The sequence below is a fragment of the Strix uralensis genome, chromosome 9, assembly GCF_047716275.1.
Source record: "Strix uralensis isolate ZFMK-TIS-50842 chromosome 9, bStrUra1, whole genome shotgun sequence".
Classification (NCBI taxonomy): domain Eukaryota; kingdom Metazoa; phylum Chordata; class Aves; order Strigiformes; family Strigidae; genus Strix; species Strix uralensis.
The window spans coordinates 870,041-890,350 of record NC_133980.1 but is presented as its reverse complement, the minus strand read 5'-3'; the positions used below and the strand labels follow the sequence as shown (position 1 = coordinate 890,350).

At 50.0% G+C, this 20,310-nt stretch overlaps 2 protein-coding genes across 2 annotated transcripts in view; one reads left to right on the top strand and one right to left on the bottom strand.

Annotated features, from left to right (window-relative positions):
- The first annotated feature begins 410 nt into the window (after positions 1-410).
- Positions 411-11,049, top strand: IGSF10 (immunoglobulin superfamily member 10). The gene is made up of 4 exons (XM_074878219.1): positions 411-1,612; positions 2,326-6,693; positions 7,355-8,255; positions 8,650-11,049. The coding sequence occupies exons 1-4, from the start codon at positions 1,231-1,233 to the stop codon at positions 10,556-10,558; spliced, it is 7,560 nt and encodes a 2,519-aa protein (XP_074734320.1). The 5' UTR covers positions 411-1,230; the 3' UTR covers positions 10,559-11,049.
- A 1,882-nt stretch (positions 11,050-12,931) lies between these two features.
- MED12L (mediator complex subunit 12L) overlaps positions 12,932-20,310 on the bottom strand; it is a 138,728-nt gene continuing 131,349 nt past the window's right edge. Inside the window, exons 40-45 of the mRNA XM_074878325.1 lie at positions 19,797-19,886; positions 18,928-19,151; positions 18,624-18,771; positions 17,729-17,803; positions 14,109-14,190; positions 12,932-13,691 (exon numbers count right to left, since the gene is read on the bottom strand). Coding sequence (XP_074734426.1) covers positions 13,639-13,691; positions 14,109-14,190; positions 17,729-17,803; positions 18,624-18,771; positions 18,928-19,151; positions 19,797-19,886 — 672 coding nt within the window. The 3' untranslated portion in view covers positions 12,932-13,638. The remainder of the gene's footprint in view (positions 13,692-14,108; positions 14,191-17,728; positions 17,804-18,623; positions 18,772-18,927; positions 19,152-19,796; positions 19,887-20,310) is intronic.

The window sequence follows — 20,310 nt, the reverse complement described above, 5'->3', positions numbered from 1 at the left end:
TAGTAACTGGGCAGTGTCATACAGGGATTCTGGAGCTATCGCAGTATCTCACTGGACTGTGTAGATACTCATATGTGAAGAAGTGCTTACGGGACTATTTAGGAACAACCATCCCCAACTAATTCGATGTACAGGTAGCACTTATCCACCAGTTACATTTCCATCTAGAGCTGTTGTTAACTGCTGTAGAGAAGTAAGAGTGTTGTAGCTGTGATGAACTAAGAACATGAGAGGCCTGAACTGTTCAGACAGAAACGCCGGTATTGGCTCAGTGGCTGGTTTTAGAGGATTAGGGGGCGGGAGGGAGAGGCAGAAACCAGCCAAGCTTTGGAGCACACAGATCCTCAGGTTTCAGAAACCCTCATAAAGGGTAGTTCTGGGCCTGAAAGCTTCCTCCTTAACTCCTTGCAGCTCACTTCATAAAAGCAGCTTCTCCTCCCTTACCAACAAGCAAGATGACAATTACAGATAGTTTTAATGGGATTACATTTGGCAAATAAAATAAACTTGCATGTTACTGTGATTTTGTACTTTTTTTTCTCATTAATTTTCAAAATACAGAATTCCTGACTGTTAACAGTATCATTGTAACAGGAAAAGTAGCAACAAAAAGGGTGTCTTGGGTACCCTATTTAATACTTCAGCAATATGCCAGATTTGTTCATCTTGTAGTTACGAATTTGACTTTTAACCTATCGGCAACAAAATGGCACCTGAGAGTTGAGGTTTGGCAAGTACACAGCTCGCATGGCACAGATCCTGAAACTGGGAGCACCCTTAGCAGTCCCGCTGGGTAAACATCAAACAGAAGAGCCTGCTGCATGCATTTTTATAGTCGTAACAACACTGGCTGGAACAAAAATCGCTACCACCGTTTCTGGTCAAATTGTGCTTACCCTCTTCATAAGTGTGGTTTAATTGGGATTTTTTTTGAATGAGAAGTACACATTGCTTTATTTTTTTGTCACTGCTTTTTGTAAATGTGACTGCAGAAGCGTCACCCTGATGGGCTGCTGGAACAAGAAAGCATCCTTCTAGTCCTGCAGTTAACATTGCATTTAAAAGTAATTCCTCCTAATAAGTTTTTTTCCAATCACTTACATTACTGGTCTGGTGGAGTACTTTCACTTCACAGAGTAACCATCAATCAAATTTTGTTAGGAGGCTTATAACAATATAACATGGGTTAATACTATATGCTTGTTTCTTTTTCATCAATAGGTCTTAAAAATGAGCTATAACAAGGTCAGAGTACTTCAGCAGGATGTTTTTTATGGTCTAAAGAGCCTGGTACGGTTGCATATGGACCACAATAAAATTGAATTTGTAAATCCCAACGTTTTCTACGGACTCACATCACTGAGGTTGGTCCACTTGGAAGGAAATTTACTTAAGCAGCTTCATCCAGATACTTTTGTCACCTTGTGCTATAGCCAAATATTTAAAATATCCTTCATGAAGCACGTATATTTGTCTGACAACATGTTGACTTCACTACCGCAAGAAATGTTCTCCTACTTGTCTGAGCTAGAGAGCATTTACCTTCATGGAAACCCGTGGTCCTGTGACTGCAGTCTGCAGTGGTTTGCAGAATGGGCAAAAGAGAGACCAGGTGAGCCGAAGGCTTCGCTTACGCTTTCTAACCGTGTTATAGCATCTTATTCTTTTTGATGAAGGTAGTTGTCCTTTATTTATTTATTTATTCTCCCAGGAAAGCCTGGAAGACAGGATTTTTGTAGGTGCACGTAATCAGGATAAACAGATCGACACCATTCTGATCCCAGATTGACTGAACCTCATGGTCTTACCCCATTCCCAAGCGCAGCTTTCCTGAACGGAACGTTTTCCTTGGCCAGGCCAAAGCTTCTGTGCACCAGGAGAAACCACTGGGAATAAGGAAGCTAATTCCTGTGCAACTGGCAAGAGCAAAGGCCACATTGTACTCGATTCTGCAAAAAAGGAATAAGGAACAGGACTGCAGGACCTTCCCTGTTGCTGCCCCGAGCAGAGGTTGCACTCCCAGCGCAGTGTTGCCCCCGCACCCTTTGGGATGAAGCACTGGCCACGGGCCACAGCAGAGCCTCCCCCCACGGCGTAAAACCGTGGGGATGGGGGGCGCGGGTGGAGCTGTGGCAGCAACGGGCCTCCAGCAGTTGCATCAGAGAAAAGTCAGAGGTTTTCTGAGGTTACTTTAGGTTTGATAGGTTACTTTAAGATAAACTTGGTTAATATTTTGTTCAAGAGGACAACTTGCTGGTAGCTATATGTCTTTTTTAATACTAAAACTTGTATCACAAAAGCTTACTGCATTTTTCTTCCCTTCAGATGTTACAAAGTGCAAAAAAGACAGAAGTTCCGGTACTCAGCAATGCCCAGTTTGTGACAGCCCCAAAAACCATAAAGGGAAAAGCCTGGTGGATATCCCTTCTGCATCTTTAGCCTGCACCAAGCCAGCCATACAGGACTCCCTGAAATTTAAAAACCTCACAGTGCCGGATGATGGGGATTTCAGTTCCGTTTCTCCCAAGGACTTCATAGCTCCTATAGGATCCATGGTTCTGAACATGACTGACCAAGCAGGCAGTCGAGGTAACTTGGTCTGCAACATCCAAAAACCTAAAGAAATGTCTCCCATCTCATTTGACAGAGAGGGCAACAGTACAGTACTCAAAACATCGTTCTCGGCATTTCTCATGTGTGGCATCGAGTATGAACATATTCAGCAGCTATGGAGCATCCTGGCACTGTACAGTAATTCTCCCTTAAAACTGGAAAGGAATGTCCTAGTGACTAGCGTGCCTTTTATTAGCTACAAATATAAACAAATCTTCTCTGATCAAGACGAACTTTTTACCGATATAGAGACTGACCTGAGAGCCGACCCGTCTTGGTTCATGCAGAGCAAAGTGGCACTGCAGCTCGACAGGACAGCGACCACTCTGAACACGCTGCACATCCAGTACTTCACGGACGCGCGGATTGTTTTGCCCAGCGCTGACAAAAAACAGGTGAGAAATAACTGGACCATCATCTCCAGGGACAACAAAACACGAACGGAGCACACTGTTCTAGTCGGGGGGACCGTAGAACTAGAGTGCCAAGCAGCTGGAGAACCAGCTCCTGCCATCGAGTGGATATTGGCTGACGGGAGCAAAGTTCGGGCTCCTTACATCAGTGAGGATGGAAGAATCACAGTGCTGGGAACTGGGACGCTCACGTTACGGACGGCCGACACTTTTGACACTGGGCTTTATCACTGCATAGGCACGAGCTACAACGATGCGGATGCTCTCACATTTAGAATTACTGTGCTCGACCCTTTCGTGGAACACAACAGCGTAAACGGAGCCCAACTTTCTGCGTCTGTCGGCAGCACACTCGACCTCCCCTGCACAGCCAGTGCCATTCCAGATGCTGCTGTCAGCTGGGTGCTACCTGAGCATACAATTCTTCACCATTCTGTAAGAAACAAACGTATTTTTGACAATGGTACCTTGAGAATACAAGGGGTAACAGAGCGAGACAGCGGCTACTTTAGATGTGTTGCAGCCAACCAGTATGGTGTTGATCTTCTGGTTTTCCACGTGTTAGTCAGAAAGGACAAAACCACCCTAAAGAAAAAGCACGTCACTGGGGGAGAATGGGACGAGGGCGATGGCTCTGGCAACGCAGTGCTGGCCTCTGCTACAGCACAGGAACATCCTCCAGCTACTCAAGCCACCCTGACAGCGAAGCGGGAATCTGCTGCCTCGGCCTCCGGAGATCGGGTGGCAGAGAGTGCACGTAAAGGGAACAGCTACGGGAGGATGACTTACAGGCACTACAGGGACAAAACACGCCGGCGGTTTAGGGGACACCAGAGACAGTTTGTTTCCTCAGCCAGGAGAGTTGATCCACAGCGCTGGGCAGCCTTTCTGGAAAAAACAAAGAGGAACTCGACATTGGTAGAAAAACAAGGAAAAGTTGCATCGAAACCGCCTGTTCAAGTCCGTAAGTTCTCAGAAGTACCTGGGGATGAGGAGGAGACATCTGGTGATCTTGTATCTTGTGTAGAGGAAGAATTCATGATACCAGTAACAGAGATGGCCGCTCCGGGGAGAGCAATGGAGAGGCTAGTAACTGCAGGGCCCGAGGTGACCACGAGCAACACTCCTGCCAGGAAATCCTCGCTCCTGGTTGCAGAGGCAGTAACTCCCCTTCCCTCTCCCTCTTCACAGTCTGTGTCTTCTGACAGCAGCAGGCCACAAGCATCCCTAAAACCTACAACTGCAAACTCACAGGAGGGACCTGATTTAAGTCACATATCAGCAAATGGTATAAAACAATCAACTGCATCAAATGGAGCAAGTAGAACATCTACACTCTTCCCTGCTGGGCTAAGCTTGGTATATGCCAGGGAAAGTCATAACCAGCATTTAAAACCTATATCTACAACACCCACGACAGATGTTACAGACACCAGTGGGTCTGTAACTTCCCAAAACACAGTGGAGAAGCTGAATGTTTTCACCAAGTCTACTGATAATATTTCCACCAAAACAGATCACCAGGTACCTGTCGTGACAGTCAGTGAACCAAGTCCTGAACTTGGTCACGTTTATTCTCATAATACTCAGAAGCGAGTAACTCCTAAGCCGCCGTTGGCCTCGGCTGTTATTCCTCATCAGCAAATTCAGATTATTCAGGACGCTACAACTCATACACCCCAGGCCCAGCAGCAATATGGGAGACGAAGGAAAATTTCTGGTAGGAGACGAATTGTTAGACCAGGATATATTGCAAGTATGAAAGAGCACAGATACAACTTTGGGAGGCCAGGATCTGCCAGAGGAAGTACGGCTGCGGCTCCAGATGTTCAACCGAATGTAAAAGATGTATCAAATTTACCAACTTTAAATAATTTAAGCAGCTCCATCAACCCATTTAGACCAGAAGCGCCTCTGTCCTCCCCATCTACCATGAATGTGCTGCCGGAACACCCAGTGGGTACTCACCAAAACACAGCATTGCTTGAGGAGGAGGAGAATGAACCTGGTGACAGGCAAAAAGCTACTATGACAGTCTGGCCTTTCTTTACAAAGGGCACCCAGGACACTGCTCAGTGGGAATTGGAGAGCAGTGCTCCATTTCAGACAAATGCTGGTAGAGTCCAACCTTTCAGCACCACGCTGCCAATGATGGCAATCCACACAGCTCACGCTGCTACAGGAATTACACATTCCATAAGCACAGAGATAGCTTCTGCCCCCGAATCAGTCTCACCCAGCATTAAGCCTCGAACCTCACCCAAAAATTCCCAAAGAGGAGAAATGACTTGGGAACGTCTCTCTGGAAATGGTGCTCAAAAAGAGGTTCTGAAGAAGCTACCAAAACAACAGACAGAGACACTTCCATCAACAGAAGTATCGACCGTGCTTCCTAAAACTACAGCAGCATTATCTATGTCCACGGGGTCTCCTTTGCACTTTCTGCCTCTTTCAACAGGTGGGAATCACAGCAGCGGTTCCTTGTCTTTAAACAAACTCGTTCATTATGGCAACGGTGACTCAGAAGAACATCTCCCCACTGCAAAACCGCGTTCATCCTCTAATCCTGCAGCTAGTGCAACCAAAGGAAGGGATGTGACAAGTCCGAAGCCAACAGTTGCACCTATTATTGCTCCTCAAAGTGACACCAAAATCACCAAAAGTAAAATATTCAGAGTGGGAAGAAAGAGAGGTCAGAGGAGGAGGCGGCCGCCTAAAATGTCTACACCAAGTGTGACTGCAGGGCACAGCGCTGCTGCGGTTCCGCTGGTGAATACAGCTCCGCCTGTGGTGACAACAGTCAGATCGTTGACTGCAGCGGTGAGTCCCATGCCCGCAAAATCTCCCTCAGAGAGCTCGAGCACGGCCTCGGGGACAGTGCTGTGGCTCCTCAGCACGCCCGCGGCACCAGGGCAGGCTGCCGCAGCCACATGGCCACCCACCACCCCACTCGCCCGGAGGCACATCCCGGCAGCCACGTGGCCACCCGACAGGCGCATCGCCCAGAGCCCCGCCGTGCCGGTCCGAGCCCTGCCGCGGCTTCCAGGGCCTCCCAACGCCACCAGCACTTGGCCTGCCGCAGCCTGTGCCACGCTGGGACCTGCTCGGCAGAGCAAAGCCACCATGACAGCAGGTGAAAAGAAAACGGAAAAGGGAATTATCCAAGAGCACCGTGTGGCACAGCCCATGTTCCCAGCAAGAGCAGGGTCAAGTACTCTGGCCACAGGCGCTCCCAGCGCTCGGCCTGCCGCCCCGCTCCCGGCCCCCACGGCAGTTGTGCCGCCCACGGGTGCTGCCCGCAGCACCTCACCTCCAGCCCCGCTCTGGCAGGAGCCGCCTGTCCTGGGCAGCGAGCGGGGCAGCACCTCGGCCATCAGTACATGGGCCCGACCAAAGTCGTCCCAGGATGCGACTCCGTCTGCTGCTCAGGGAGGGAGGGACAAGGACAGCGCTGCCGGAGGCTGGTCTGAACCGAGACGAGCTCAAGGAGCTACCACTGCTAATTCTATCGCCTTGGACTCCTTAAGCAGAAATAATTTTGCAAAGCCCAGAATAATTGGAGGAAAATTAGCTGCTTTTACCGTGCTGGCTAATTCAGATGCTTTTATCCCTTGTGAAGCTACTGGTAACCCCCGTCCAACAATACAGTGGACCAAGGTATCGCCAGGTAAGCTTGATAAACCTCTACAATTTACCTTCCATTATAATCTTATAACCTGGCAGAGGTTTTGTGTGCTGAACTCAAGTATGGCTTCATTTAGCAGTACTGTGAGATACCAGTGGAAAGATGAACTTGGAAACAGTGAAAAAGAAAGATATCCCAGCACTCTTGCTGGAGTGTCTTACTCCTAATTATGAAACAGTTCTTTAGGGGAATAAAAAGAAATCTGTGATCTATATTTAACTATAATTCTGTGCTTATTGTGAGAAGATTTCAATAGTTACTGTATGTTACCTGCTATTTCAGAACAATGAGACAAGTGAAAAGAAAAATCTGTCTGTGGTAACAAACCATCAAATCAAGTTAAAGCTATGCCAAAATATTTTTGAATCTGCAAAGCCTAGTCACAACTATGCCAAAGTCCTTTGGGGTATGCAGAGCCCCATCTGTTTGGTCCAAACTTTGTCTCTACTGAGGACTACGTTTTGGTTTTGCTTTAAAGCTTTGTCACTGGATATGCAAAATACTATTATTTCTCTTTCTGAACACTAGTGTCTTGGTTACTTGGGCAAAGCACACAGGGCTAGGGAAAGTGTTTTCAGGGACTGAGCAGAAAGGAAGAGGAGAGGTTCTGACATGCTGCACTGTCGTGCCCTTGCTTCCGCAGGGACAGACACTCCGGAAGGCCGAGGGGAGGGCAGGTGGAGGGTGTTTGCCAACGGCACGCTCGCCATCGCCCGGGCGGGCCTGGAGGACCGTGGGCAGTACCTGTGCACCGCCGCCAACCCACACGGCGCAGCCCAGCTCCTCGTCACCCTGTCGGTAGTGGCCTACCCGCCCCGCATCGCCGGCGGGAGGTGGCGGCTCCTCACCGCGCACTCCGGGAAGCCCGTGGCGGTGACCTGCAGAGCCGAGGGCAGGCCTCCTCCCACCATCGCCTGGGTTCTGGCAAACAAAACACACGTCTCCGACTCTTCCACAGGGAATAACGACATTCGTGTGGAACCTGACGGCACTTTAATTATCAAGGAAGCCACTGTTTATGACAGGGGCCTCTACACATGCATGGCTAAAAACCCAGCGGGCACCGACACGCTGGTTGTAAAGCTGCAGGTCGTTGCAGCGCCGCCTGCTATTCTGGAAGAGAAGAGAGAACGTGTCGAAGGAACGATGGGGGAAAATCTGAAACTCCCTTGCACCGTGACAGGGAATCCTCGGCCCACTGTCCACTGGGTGCTCTTTGATGGTACGGTGGTGAAACCTCTGCAGTTTGTAAACGGCAAGCTGTTCCTGTTTGCCAACGGCACCCTCCACCTCAGCACCGTCGCCCCCGCCGACAGCGGGAATTACGAGTGCATAGCCACGAGCTCAACTGGCTCGGACCGGAGGGTGGTGACCCTCGTGGTGGAACGCAGAGATACGCTTCCAAAAATAGCCACCGCCTCGCAGGAGATGACTCAGTTGAATTTTGGGGATAAGTTGCTTCTGAACTGCACAGCAACAGGGGAGCCAAAGCCCAGGATCATCTGGAGGTTACCCTCCAAGGCAGTGGTCGACCAGTGGCACAGGTAGGAGTCTTGCTTTTTCCCCAATTCTCTCAAACGCTGTTTTCTCTGATGCTTGTGTAAGAGACTATTACATCACAGAAACACTACACTGTGAAGGAGACTCACTTTTAAACGTTTAGCAGTGGTGGAACATCTGTGATGATAGTGTGTTCTTATACGTCAAATAACAGATCCCATCAGTTGTCACAAGTGGGTGGGGTCTTACCAAAATGGTCACAAGTTATATTTGAATTAAGAAAAATGATGTTAATCATGCACTGGCTGAATTTTGTCATTTTATAGGAGGAGAAGTTAGTTATAAGAGGTGTGCAAAGTAGGACTCAGGAGGAAGAGGTTGCTGTAGTCTCCAGCTCTTTGTTCCATAATTCTTTTCCTCTTTCTCCCCCCGCAACAGAATGGGAAGTCGAATCCACGTCCACCCCAACGGGTCCTTGGTTATCGAGGCAGTCACTGAAAAGGATGCAGGTGACTATTTGTGTGTCGCCAGAAACACAATCGGAGACGATCTGATACTGATGAAAGTCAGCGTCACCATGAAACCAGCCAAGATTGACCAGAAACAGTATCTCAAGAAACTGGTGCCATATGGGAAGGATTTCAGAGTGGACTGCAAGGCCTCCGGGTCACCCACCCCAGAAATATCCTGGAGCCTGCCCGACGGGACGGTGATCAACAATGCAATGCTGGCAGATGACAGCGGACGCAGGTCTCGCAGGTACGTCCTCTTTGACAACGGGACTCTGTACCTCAACAAAGCCGGAGTAACGGAGGAAGGAGATTATACCTGCTACGCTCAGAACACACTGGGCAGGGATGAAATGACGATACACGTCACGGTCGTCATGGCAGCCCCTCAGATAAAGCACAACTACAAGACACACATGCAGGTGAAAGCTGGAGACGCGGTGTTACTGGACTGTGAGGCTGTTGGAGAACCCAAGCCAAAAATATTCTGGTTGTTACCTTCCAGTGACATGATCTCCTCATCAACAGCCAGATACCTCCTGCACGTCAACGGGTCTCTGTCAGTCAGTCAAGTCAAGCTGTTAGATGCCGGGGAGTATATGTGTGTTGCTCGGAATCCTGGAGGGGATGATACAAAGTTGTACAAACTGGATGTTGTTGCTAAACCACCCATCATAAACGGTTTATACATGAACAAAACAATCATGACAGTGACAGCAGTCAGGCATTCAAAGAAACAAATTGACTGTAGGGCAGAAGGGATGCCCCCCCCCCAGATTATGTGGATCATGCCTGATAATATTTTCCTAACAGCTCCATATTACGGGAGCAGGATTGCAGTACACAAAAATGGGACGCTTGAGATTCGGAACATAAGGCCTTCCGACACAGCCGAGTTCATCTGTGTGGCCCGTAACGATGGGGGTGAGAGTATGTTGGTGGTGCAGCTGGAGGTAGTGGAAATGCTGCGGCGACCGACGTTTAAAAATCCATTCAATGAAAAAATAATAGCAAAACCGGGGAAAGCTACCACACTGAACTGCTCTGTGGACGGAAACCCTCCACCGGACATCAGCTGGATGCTGCCCAATGGCACATGGTTCTCCGGCAGCATCAAGACCTCCCAGTTTCTCACAGGAAGCCACGGTACCCTCACCATCTCCAGCCCCGACACAGCCAAAGCAGGGAGGTATCGCTGCGCTGCCAAGAATAAAGTCGGCTACATCGAGAAGCTGCTCATCGTGGAGGTTGGCCAGAAGCCCAACATTCTCACTCGCCCAGCAGGGCCAGTGAAGGGCATCAGCGGGGAGTCGCTGTCGCTTCACTGCCTGTCTGAAGGGAGTCCCAGGCCAAGGACAGCGTGGACGCTGCCGGGCGGCTCCGTGCTGGAGCGGCCGCAGCTCAGCAGGAAGCACGTGCTGCTGGAGAACGGCACGCTGGTCATACGGGACGCCTCTGTCCACGACAGGGGCGACTACGTCTGCAGGGCCCACAACGACGCCGGAGAGTCCTCCGTAACCGTTCCTGTCGTCATCGTAGCCTACGCCCCGAGGATCACCATCAGGCCGCCGCAGGCCATCCACACCATGCCCGGCGCGGCGGTTCAGCTTCACTGTGTGGCACTGGGAATACCCAAACCAGAGATTTCCTGGGAGCTACCTGACCGCTCCGTGCTCTCTATGGATAACCTAGGCCGAGCATCGGGCAGCCAACTGCTTCACCCCTCGGGGACGTTACTCATCCAGAATCCCCAGCCCTCAGACTCCGGCGCATACAAGTGCATGGTGAAGAACCACCTCGGCAGCGACTTCACGGTTACGTACGTTCACATCATCTGAAGTAAGAAACGCAGCATGAAGGATCGTCCACAAAGTTGGCAGCTGGACTGAGCTCAGTCACGGAGTGAGGTTAATCAAAGGCAGCCACAGGCTAAATACACCCCCAGCAGTCAGTCTGCAGTGGCTGTGCAAAAAGGAGAGGAGGGACCTGGGGGAGATGAGGTCCAGCATTATTACCTGGCATTGGTTCCTTCAGTGATTATACAGACAAATTAATTTAACAGACTGAAGGCACATTTGCTCTGCCAGCAAACATTGAATATCAAATAAGATTACCTTTTGGAAATGTACCTAGAGATCTTCAGTAGAGGACAGACTTCTTCAACGTGGAATATTGTCCACCCCGTGTGACTGTCATGAGCGTGGATCACATAAACCAAGAGTATCTGAGAACCAAAGAGCAGATTTTATTACGATGCAAACTACCGTCTCAATACATTTGAATATTTAGTATGTTTTTAAATAAATATTCAATGGTGAAACAAATAGTGAAGTATTTTTAATAATACAGCTGTTTCACACAGTCTTTGCAGAACTTTGGGATGATACGTACAGAACAGCTTTGTTCTTGTTTTTAAACAAGAGAGTAAGCTCTGTTTAGTGCTATTCACAATAAGTACAGACCGTGTGTAGCTTGGTATAATTTTCCTATGGTCACAAAAGTGTTTTTTAAAAATTTCTCACTAGAAAACAATTGCATCAATTTGTGTATATATTTAGAATTCTGGTTTCTCAATTCAGTGGACAGGTCTAAGAAGCAACCTTCAGTAGTGAGGGAAAAATACCTTCACGATGGTAGGAGATGGTTACCAACACGTTTTACACTAATGAATCACGGACTGGACTGGTCAAATAAATCTTTAAAATAGATTAAGCCAGTAACTAAAGCTCAGAGTTTCTTACTTTCTCCTAAAGAGAGAGATTAATGTCAGAACAGAGGGGTCAAAATACCTGCACCACAGTTTTTCCCCTTAAATTTGCAAATCTGGGAGGACAGTTGGCGCTGGCCCTACACCGCAGTGGTCCCACAGCCAGCGGCGCCCAGCGCAGCCGTCCCCTCCCTTGCGCACAGCTCCAGCTCTCTGCGGCGTTGGAAGGAACAAGAAGCCCAAGAAGGGCCAGACGTCCCTCCTGGGCCCATACGATGCCGCTGAGGGGGGCTGTGGCGAAGCCCCTCGGCACCATGACAGACACCTCTGAGCCGCCCGCAGCACCGCTCCAGCAGCCGCCACTTCGCGCCCATCAGCGAGAAGGTGTTCAAGCACCCAGAGCTAAACGCAGATACTACCTCATCTAACCACGTCACAATCAACTTGGGGAGTTTTTGATTTTTTTTATTCAGGACTATAAGCTCAGCTTGGGTTGCTTTTGTGCTGGTTTGATCGTGTCCTGACACCGACCACACACAGTTGGCTGGGTGCTTGTTCCCCCCTTCCGCAGCGTGGATGGAGCAGCAGCCACAGAATGGTCGGATTAGGTGAATCTCACCTGTTCAGGTCTGTAAGAGCTTTAGCCACTATGAGGAACAGTTAAGTCTCCTTAAAAAAAGATTAGAACAGAATATATTTTGACATGAGTAAGACTTACCAGAGCAGAAATACTTTTTACATGAGTAAGACTTACCTGACTACTGTAAAAACCAATCAAAACCTTCTTTTCTACAGATTTCCGTGCAGTGAGTATTGTTTCATTAGCTGGCTGCTTGGCCTCCCAAGTCCTCTGAAGCTTGTTCCCTCGTTCCCAAAGAGCACCTGTGATACCATCCAGAAACTCTTTGTATGGTAAATTAAGCAAAATGAATTAATATAAACCAGGGAGAAGATATTCCTGTGTATATTTTAAACACCCTGCCCTTTCAAAATCAATGCATTAAAAAAAAAAAATCATACAGACTAACCCCTAAATTACATAAAATAGTAATAAATTTATTCCGTTTTTTCAACTCTGAGCAAAATTATATTTGTATAGGTTTGAACAATAACGATTTGTTTGTGGTAATTCTGATTTATAATGTGGTTTTGCACTCAGCTGATGGTACATGACGCCGTGCGGCACCGATCCCCGCCCCGGCACTGGACACACTCACCGCACGGCGCTGCGGGCGCAGACGGGTCACGGGGTGGCTTCGGCGTGAAGAGGCGTCAGCGAGAGAACCGCGGGAAGGGCTCGGGGGGCTCTGCCACCCCGCTTCGTCGGCGCCGGGATGAGACCCGTGACTGCAGGCGTCGGGCGGGACACGGAGATTTGCAGCCTGTGAGATTTCCCGGCTCCACGGGTGGAGCAGAACCCGCCACGGCTGTGGGAGCTTCGCTGCAGCGCCGTGTGCTCCTGCCGAACCCAGCGCCCGTGTTAAAAACACCAGATGTCAAACGCTGCTACTTCTAGTAGGTTTATTAACGGTACATTGTGGCTTTTAATATAAACTTTAAGAAGTTCTAATACAAGCAATAAACCCACTTCAGCACCTTCTTACCACAATAAGAGCAAGAGAAAATTGGTAGTTTAAACAAAGAACTTTATAAAGTGCATATGAAAATTACAGTCAAATAAACACAATTTAAACTGATGCTTGTTCTACCAACAAAGAAAGAGGTGAACATTTTAATGAACAAATTAACTTTTATGCCAAAATCGGAAGTGCCTTTCAGTTCAGTAGTTTGGTCCAGTGCAGTTCTTAAAAAACCAAAAAAAACCCCGAAGAACCAAGAACCCCCAACAAAACCAAAAAACAATAAAAATAACCCAAAAAAAGTGTTTCCCTCAAATAAATAAATCCAGCATTCTTTGTCCTCTTTAAAAGTAACAGGACCTAAAAAGCACCAAATTCATAAAATCTGCAATAACATTCTTCAAATAGGCCCACAAATCCATACATTTAAACCTAGTTAAACGCAAAAAAAAAAATCCCCAAACCCAAAAAACCCACCTGTTACATATTCACATCAACTGCAGCACAAAAAATAAGTATTGAAATAATAAGAAAACTAAAGTCTGCTTGCTAGCAATAACTAGTGCATTGAATTTTGAATGGTCTGTTCTTCAGTGCAAAGGGAACGCGGCGTCTCCCTCCCGTCTCAGGGTCAGAAGTGTGAGGGGTGCCCATACTGGCTGGCTCCGGGCTGTGCCTGGTTACCTGGGCGTGACACAAAGGGACGCGTTTGTGCCCGTCGTCTGCGCCCCGCAGGACCACACACCCGCCGTGTTCCACGCCACGGCGGCACCCGCCACTCAGCACCTTCCCGCGGATGCGAAGGGGCCCGTTTCCTCGGGGCCTTTGCCGCGGGGGGATGGAGAAGTGGGGGGACACAACATGCCACCAGCCCCGGCCCTGGAGGTACCTCAGGCTCCCCCGCAGAGCGGTGGGAACCCACGGGATGTGCCAGCTCCCAAATCCCAGTATCACATGGCTACAGGGAACAGCCATCAGCAGGTGAATTACTTACACGGGTGATACCGGCGGTGTTTCAACAGGCAGAGCATCTCCAGGCGGATAATTCCACGCTCCGACACCCCCCCGCACCCCCACGTACAGGCACATGCAGGCACTTACTGGAGAGCTGCTTCTGGAGCTGCCTGACCAGCGCTGCCGTCTGCTGCTGCTGCTGCGTCTGCTGCAAGCCCTGCCGCGGGAACTGCGGGAGCAACGGGACAGCCGGAGCAACGCGCGGTGCGGGGACGTGCGGCCTGCGCTGCCTGTCCACTGCCGCACAGCGGGCAGGGGTGTAGGCAGGAGGGCAGGCGTGCCCCTGCAGCAGGTCCTGACTGCATCTGAACAGCACGGTACAGACGCATGGAGCGTTTGGAACTCCCAGGACGTTTGTCCCCATCATTCCCTGAGGTCTGACACATTTCCAGTCGTGTCACAGGTCTCGCCTGTGTCCAGCCAGACACAAGGGACAGGGTCAGTCTCTGCCTTTTCACCCTCCGCAGAGGCCACTCTTCACCTCGCAAGTCCCTCTAAGCAGCTTTGCTGTCTGCATTGCTCAAACAACGCACAAATCAAAGCTGCAAATCAAAATTAACAGCCCTTTCAGCATTTTTAAACACTCACATGTAGTTGGAGCAAAATAGTCAAAAGAAGCATCTAGAAAAATATTTCTCCCAGGGCAACAGCACTTCAGGTAAGAGAAGGGTGAGCACAAGCACGGGCTGTTCCTGTGCTGGAGGCGCCCAGGCAGCTGGGCCAGCTCCTCCACTGAGCACATGCAGCATCGTCCTGATCCTGACCTGGGGTCAGCCCACAGGGATCCAGACCATGGCATTAAGCACAATGGGATGAGACACAAAAAGCTTCCACAGAAATCTGCTGTTAGTGAATCCAATCATGACTTCAACCACTTTGAAAGCACTCCTGGTGCAAATGCCCTGACTTTCACAAATTCACACCCTATTTATGCTAGCATCAAGGCAGAATTTAGCCTTTGCTTGGTCCATCTGACAGCAGCTGACCCATGAAGTCTATTTTTCAGGATGGGCAGGAGAACAACTGCTTTGCCTTCCACGCTTCTGGATGTCATTCAGAAAAAAATCATTCTCTATTAACTTTGATCATCTACCTGCGCGCCGGCACACCAAGCGTGTCGCCCGCCACCAAACAACGACAGACAGACGGTCTGTGGTGCCACGGGATGGACATTGCTGGGGCCTGAGGTCTGCGTGGGCACCACACGCTTCTTCCCTTGGAAGATGCGTCACCGTGTGACAGAAACACGCCCAGGCAGCAGCTCTCGGAGTGCCGAGGACAGAGGTGATGGCACAGCTCTCTCACCCTCACCCCCCCGGGAGGGAGGTGGTGGTGAGCGAGGCGCTGCCACGCACAAACCAAACCAGCCTTCCCCACCCTCTCTGTCTTGGCCTCAGGGCCTCTAAGCTTAGAGTTTCCCAAACCCCAGAATTTTCCTTCTCATTAGATTTGGTGAAAATGCATGTGCTTCTAATTAAGAGATTTTCTGTGCTTCTGCGCAAGGGTACACAATACATCAGACCAGTCTGAAGACCTGATGTGCTGAATAAGACCAGAGTTATCCAATAATTTAATAACATTGTACGCGCTGCAGAAAACGCCCGTGCTTTGTTCAGTGAAACCTTCTGCTTACTGAAGGGAGTTTCAGTGTTTTACAAGACTCCAGCATCTTTTCCCTTTCTGAAACTAAATCCTTTACTTAGAATACATTGTGTAATCTTCTGGCTAACAGTCTGTAGTAAATGCTGAGGTTAGTCAAAAGCGTTAACCGCGCCAGGGCTTCTCGGGGACACGAAACCAGCACAGAAAGCTTTCTGCTTGCTACATGCTGGAGGAGGAGCCCACAGCCAGGCAGGTGCTCTGTCTCTCTCGCGCAGTTTGTTCAAGATCCAAACGCTACTAAGAAGACCTCAAAAATGGATTAAAATTATCTTTCAATAGCTATCAGATAAACGTCTTTCATTTATCCTTACTCTTGCACTTAGGAGCTGCCTCCCAGTTTCTCTATCAGATCATGTTGATTAATGCTTTTAAACTCAGAAGCTAGCAATTCCAGCATTACTGTATTTTCTCCATTTTTCTATAGCAAACGTTTTCGAGTTATCCTCACCTGCCTTAAATATGTCTGGAAAAACTGCCCAAATATAGGAAACAAGCACAATGACATTGTAAATTCAGTGGACGTGTCCATAAAAATTACTCGGTAGTGACAGTGATTTGGTACAATTGTTCACCAAACCACAAAAGGCTCCAATTAGCATAAAGAAATGTCTCAAAAGTCATTTTGTTTGTACAGTGGTCTTCATGCAGCTCTGTTTTATGACTAACGATTTCATTTAAAAGGTTCTTTGAACAATAAAGCCCATTTTTTCCGCAGCCTGTTCGCAGTACAGCCACAGGCCCGGGGTCCCGGTCAGTGCCCCGTGCCGCGCAGCGGAGGGGGCGCGGCTGCTCGCACACCCGCAGCACGAGGACGGCGACGCGGGGAAACGCCGCCCGCCGGCCCCTGGCGCTTCCACGCGAAGGCTGCTCCTGGTGTTACAGCAAAAACAAGTTCCACGAGTAGCCTCAATCATACACCTTATCCTGCCTCCACTTCAAAATATTACAAAGACAGAAAAATCCACCAATTTGTATGCATCAGCAGCAACTACAGATTTCTCATCAACTTTCCATTTTTAAAGTTAGCAAGGGCTATTCATTATTACTATATTAATTAAGATAACACTCATAAAACTGCATAGCACAGCAAGCATAAACAGGGAAAATTCATCCCTGCAGCGGTGAGGTGTTAATTTACACCTGGTACTACTAAATGGTATCTTTAGACCCCCAGGAAAAAAAGATCCCCACCTCTTCATCGGGGCTTACAGATGGTTCTGTATCAGATTTTCAAAATACTCATTTATTTATGCTGCACTAGGAGTAAGACTGAGGGTGACTTTAAAACACGTCATTGTTTTCCCCCTCTGAATTCACATGAAGAGATTTAAGGCAGTTGGTCTGGGCTGTCCTATGTTACTGGTGATGGAAGAGATGTACAGAATTAGAAAAGCACCACTACCCATTTTTTAAGTATATCCCCAGGTATTTCTCAGAAGAACAGCTACGGGTGGTTACTGGTATTGTTTGGGATATTAATGGTTAGTTTTAAATCAATACTCCTAAGTGTAACTTCAAAAAGATACGTTGAAATGAAGCATTTGAACTTTTCCTATGCACACACAGATCTTTTTTCAGCCAAAACAGTGTCGTCGTTGGCCCAACTTTGGTATCGGTTTTGACTGAACTGGTGAACGCGCAGGAGGCTGCAGGCCCTGCGATCCAAGCGGAGCATCTCCGACCAGCAAGCTCCAAGGCCGTGCCAGGGGCTGAGCGGGGCAGAGCAGGAGCCCTCCCTGCCACCCACCTCCCACAGCCTTTCGGCAGGACGGGCACAGTGACACAGGCTCCTGTGGACAGACATGACCCTCCCCTGCCCGCGGCGGGACAGGACACCCTGCCTGGCCATTACTACTCCGTCACCACAGCTCTGCTCTGCCCATCGGCAAAACGAGCCGGTGGCCGCCTGCGCTGGGCACGCATCGGAGCGGCAGCAGCACCCGAACCCCCTCCCCGGGCTGCCCCGTCGCCATAAACAACAACCCCCCCCGCCCTGTCACAGCCCTTGCACCTCCCCGCAGCGCCCGGCCCTCGCCTCTGCTTACCAGCGGCTGCTGCGGCTGCACGGGCTGGAGACCAAGCGCCTGCTGCGGCCCTGGCTGCTGCTGCTGCTGCTGCAACTGGAAGAGGATGGGCACTGAGCGAGCCGTGCCGTGCCATGCCGTGCCGCGCGGGCTGCCCCACAGAACCACCCGGCACCGCGCCAGCCACCGCCAGCCACAGCGCTGGGTGCGGGAGGTCGGCCTCACAGCTCCCCACTGCCATCATCAGCCACACCAGGCTGACAAGGAGCATCGTTAACAGACAAAAAGTGCTCAAAGGCTGGTATATTTAGTTTACCACAACATCAGAATATTTAGATAAAATACATCATTGTTGGAGAAGAACTGGCACGGCTATTGCGTCACAACAAACACAGGAAAATAACTCCAACCATCAAAGGGCCACAGGAAGGATTTTTAATGTCATTTACTTCCCCCGTGTCAAGCCCTACATATTTAGCTGATAAACTAATACTCACCTCCAAATTAAAAGTATATCACCAAATCAGAACATAGGCACCAGGCCAGACAAGCAGCAAGCCCTTTGATTTAATTCCAGTATAAAGGCCAGAGAGGGGAGAGCACAACCACTGCTTCTGCCTCAGCAGAGACAGCTAAGCTGTTCTCACATCTACCCCCTCCAGAGGCATTCTACGATCTTGAAAAACAAAAGCACTGAATTTTACATGTCTGTCCAGAGGTCTCTTTTGGAAGTCCCAAACGTAACTAAGGAATTACTGCACTCAGGGAAAAGCAGTTTGAGTTTATAGCACCAGGCTCTGCTGCTTCAGACTTGAACATGCACGCAGGCGAGCGCATAAACGCCATCACCGGCCACAGGGATGTTTGCACCCCTCCCGACACCCAAACGTCGCTCTCCTGCAGCCGAGTCCCTCACCTGGAACAGTCTCTGCTGGCGCATCTGCTGCTGCCTCTGTCTCACCGGCTCTGGGGGCAGCTGGGCCGAGCTCAGGGCCGGGTGAGGACCCGCGGCCGCTGCACTGTCCAGTCCCGCTCCGACCAGCGAACTGGGCTGATGGCTCAACCTGATTGGGGGAAAAACAAGGGGGGGAATTGGAGAGAAAGGCATATTTAATTGCTAATTAGACCCAGTGTTAACCTCACTTTGACTAATACAGTTTATTCTGAACAAGGCCTTAGACCTCTAAGCAAAGCCCAGGGCAGCGGCGGCGGGGGCTCACCGCTGCGCGCCGGCCAGCGGCTGGATGTAGGCTGCGGGCTGCTGTGGCAGGTACCCGCCGGGCTGCTGCTGGATCTGCCGCAGCCGCTCCATCAGCGTGGGGCTGGGCTGGGCGCCGGCGTACGCACGGGGGTTGTAGCTGGGGGAAAGCACCACGGCCCCGGGCTGCTGCTGCGGCTGCAGGGGCAGCGGCGTGCTGTACATGGTGTATCCGTGAGCCATGCCCTGCAGGGAGAACCGACACAAGAGTCACGTCGCTGCAACCGTCTTTAAATTAGCTGAACTGGAAGAGAAAGAGACGGCCTTCGCCAAAGAGCCAAGGCTAGGCACCGGGGGGCCAGCCAGTGAGACGCCGTGCTGTGCCCACGCCCCGACCCGCGAGCCCCCACGGGCTGCACCCCACCTTGCGGGGGGTTCGGGCAACGGCAGCACTGTCCCACGCGGCAGGACACAGCCTGCACCATGCCCCCTTCCCCGAGAGGCACTCGGCCAGAGCCAGGCTCTGCTCCACAGCTTCACCTCCCTCTTTTGTTCTCCTCCCTCAGAATCCCAAGTACCAGAATGACCATGACATAATTAAGAGTTACTGGTACCACTATCTCGCCAAAAATTGGCCAAATTTCAGGCTTGACACTGAAGTACGCTTGCCTTTACCAGCAACATCAGGAAAAACTGGGAAGTGACGGCGTTAAAAACGTTGGTAAGCGGCAGCATGGGGAGACCACAAGCACCCTAGGAGGAGGCCTCACGGTTACCCCAGGCCAGAGGCACGAGGCAGGTGCCGGCACAGCGGAGCAGGCCGGGCAGTAGAGGAGCTCTGTTTAAATGCGTGTTCCCGTAGACGCCCCGCGGCAGTAGCGCGTACGGTACCTGTGCCTGCTGTAACCCCGGGTACTGCGGAAGCTGCGATGGGGGTCGAACTTGCGGAGTGAAAATAGCAGCTTGGTCCATGGGCTGACCCTGAAAGACACATCACCCATCAGGTGTGGCCTCCACAGCCCGACCAAGTCCCCTCTGGACACAAACCCCACCAAGTTGTGCCCTAAAGAGTCATGGAGAGACTCGATCACTTTCTTCAAGACAGCACCGTTACTCAGTGCCAAACTGCTGAACTGTATTTACTCGTGGGGAGGTGGAAAGGTTGACTTTTGTTTGATTTCCCACACTACTGTAACACTGCAGCAGTGAAGAAACAGCCATTTACTGAACAGGGGTCTTGCAGACACCCTTTAAAATGGGGCTCTGCAGAGGATTAGAAAAAAAATATTCTGGCCACCTTGGAAGACAGTACATTAAATTATAGAGAAGGCTTAGAGTGAATGACAATCTCTAGTATAAATACACAGCTGATACCTTTCTCAGGCTACCTGGTTACCAGCTTCCC

What these genes read in the sequence shown, in the direction of transcription:
- IGSF10 (XM_074878219.1), top strand. Translation starts at nt 1,231, where the DNA reads ATGAGCTATAACAAGGTCAGAGTACTTCAGCAGGATGTTTTTTATGGT. An exon ending in ATGGGCAAAAGAGAGACCAG is followed by an intron (nt 1,613 to 2,325) that starts GTGAGCCGAAGG and finishes TCTTCCCTTCAG; the next exon opens with ATGTTACAAAGTGCAAAAAA. An exon ending in GTGGTCGACCAGTGGCACAG is followed by an intron (nt 8,256 to 8,649) that starts GTAGGAGTCTTG and finishes CCCCCGCAACAG; the next exon opens with AATGGGAAGTCGAATCCACG.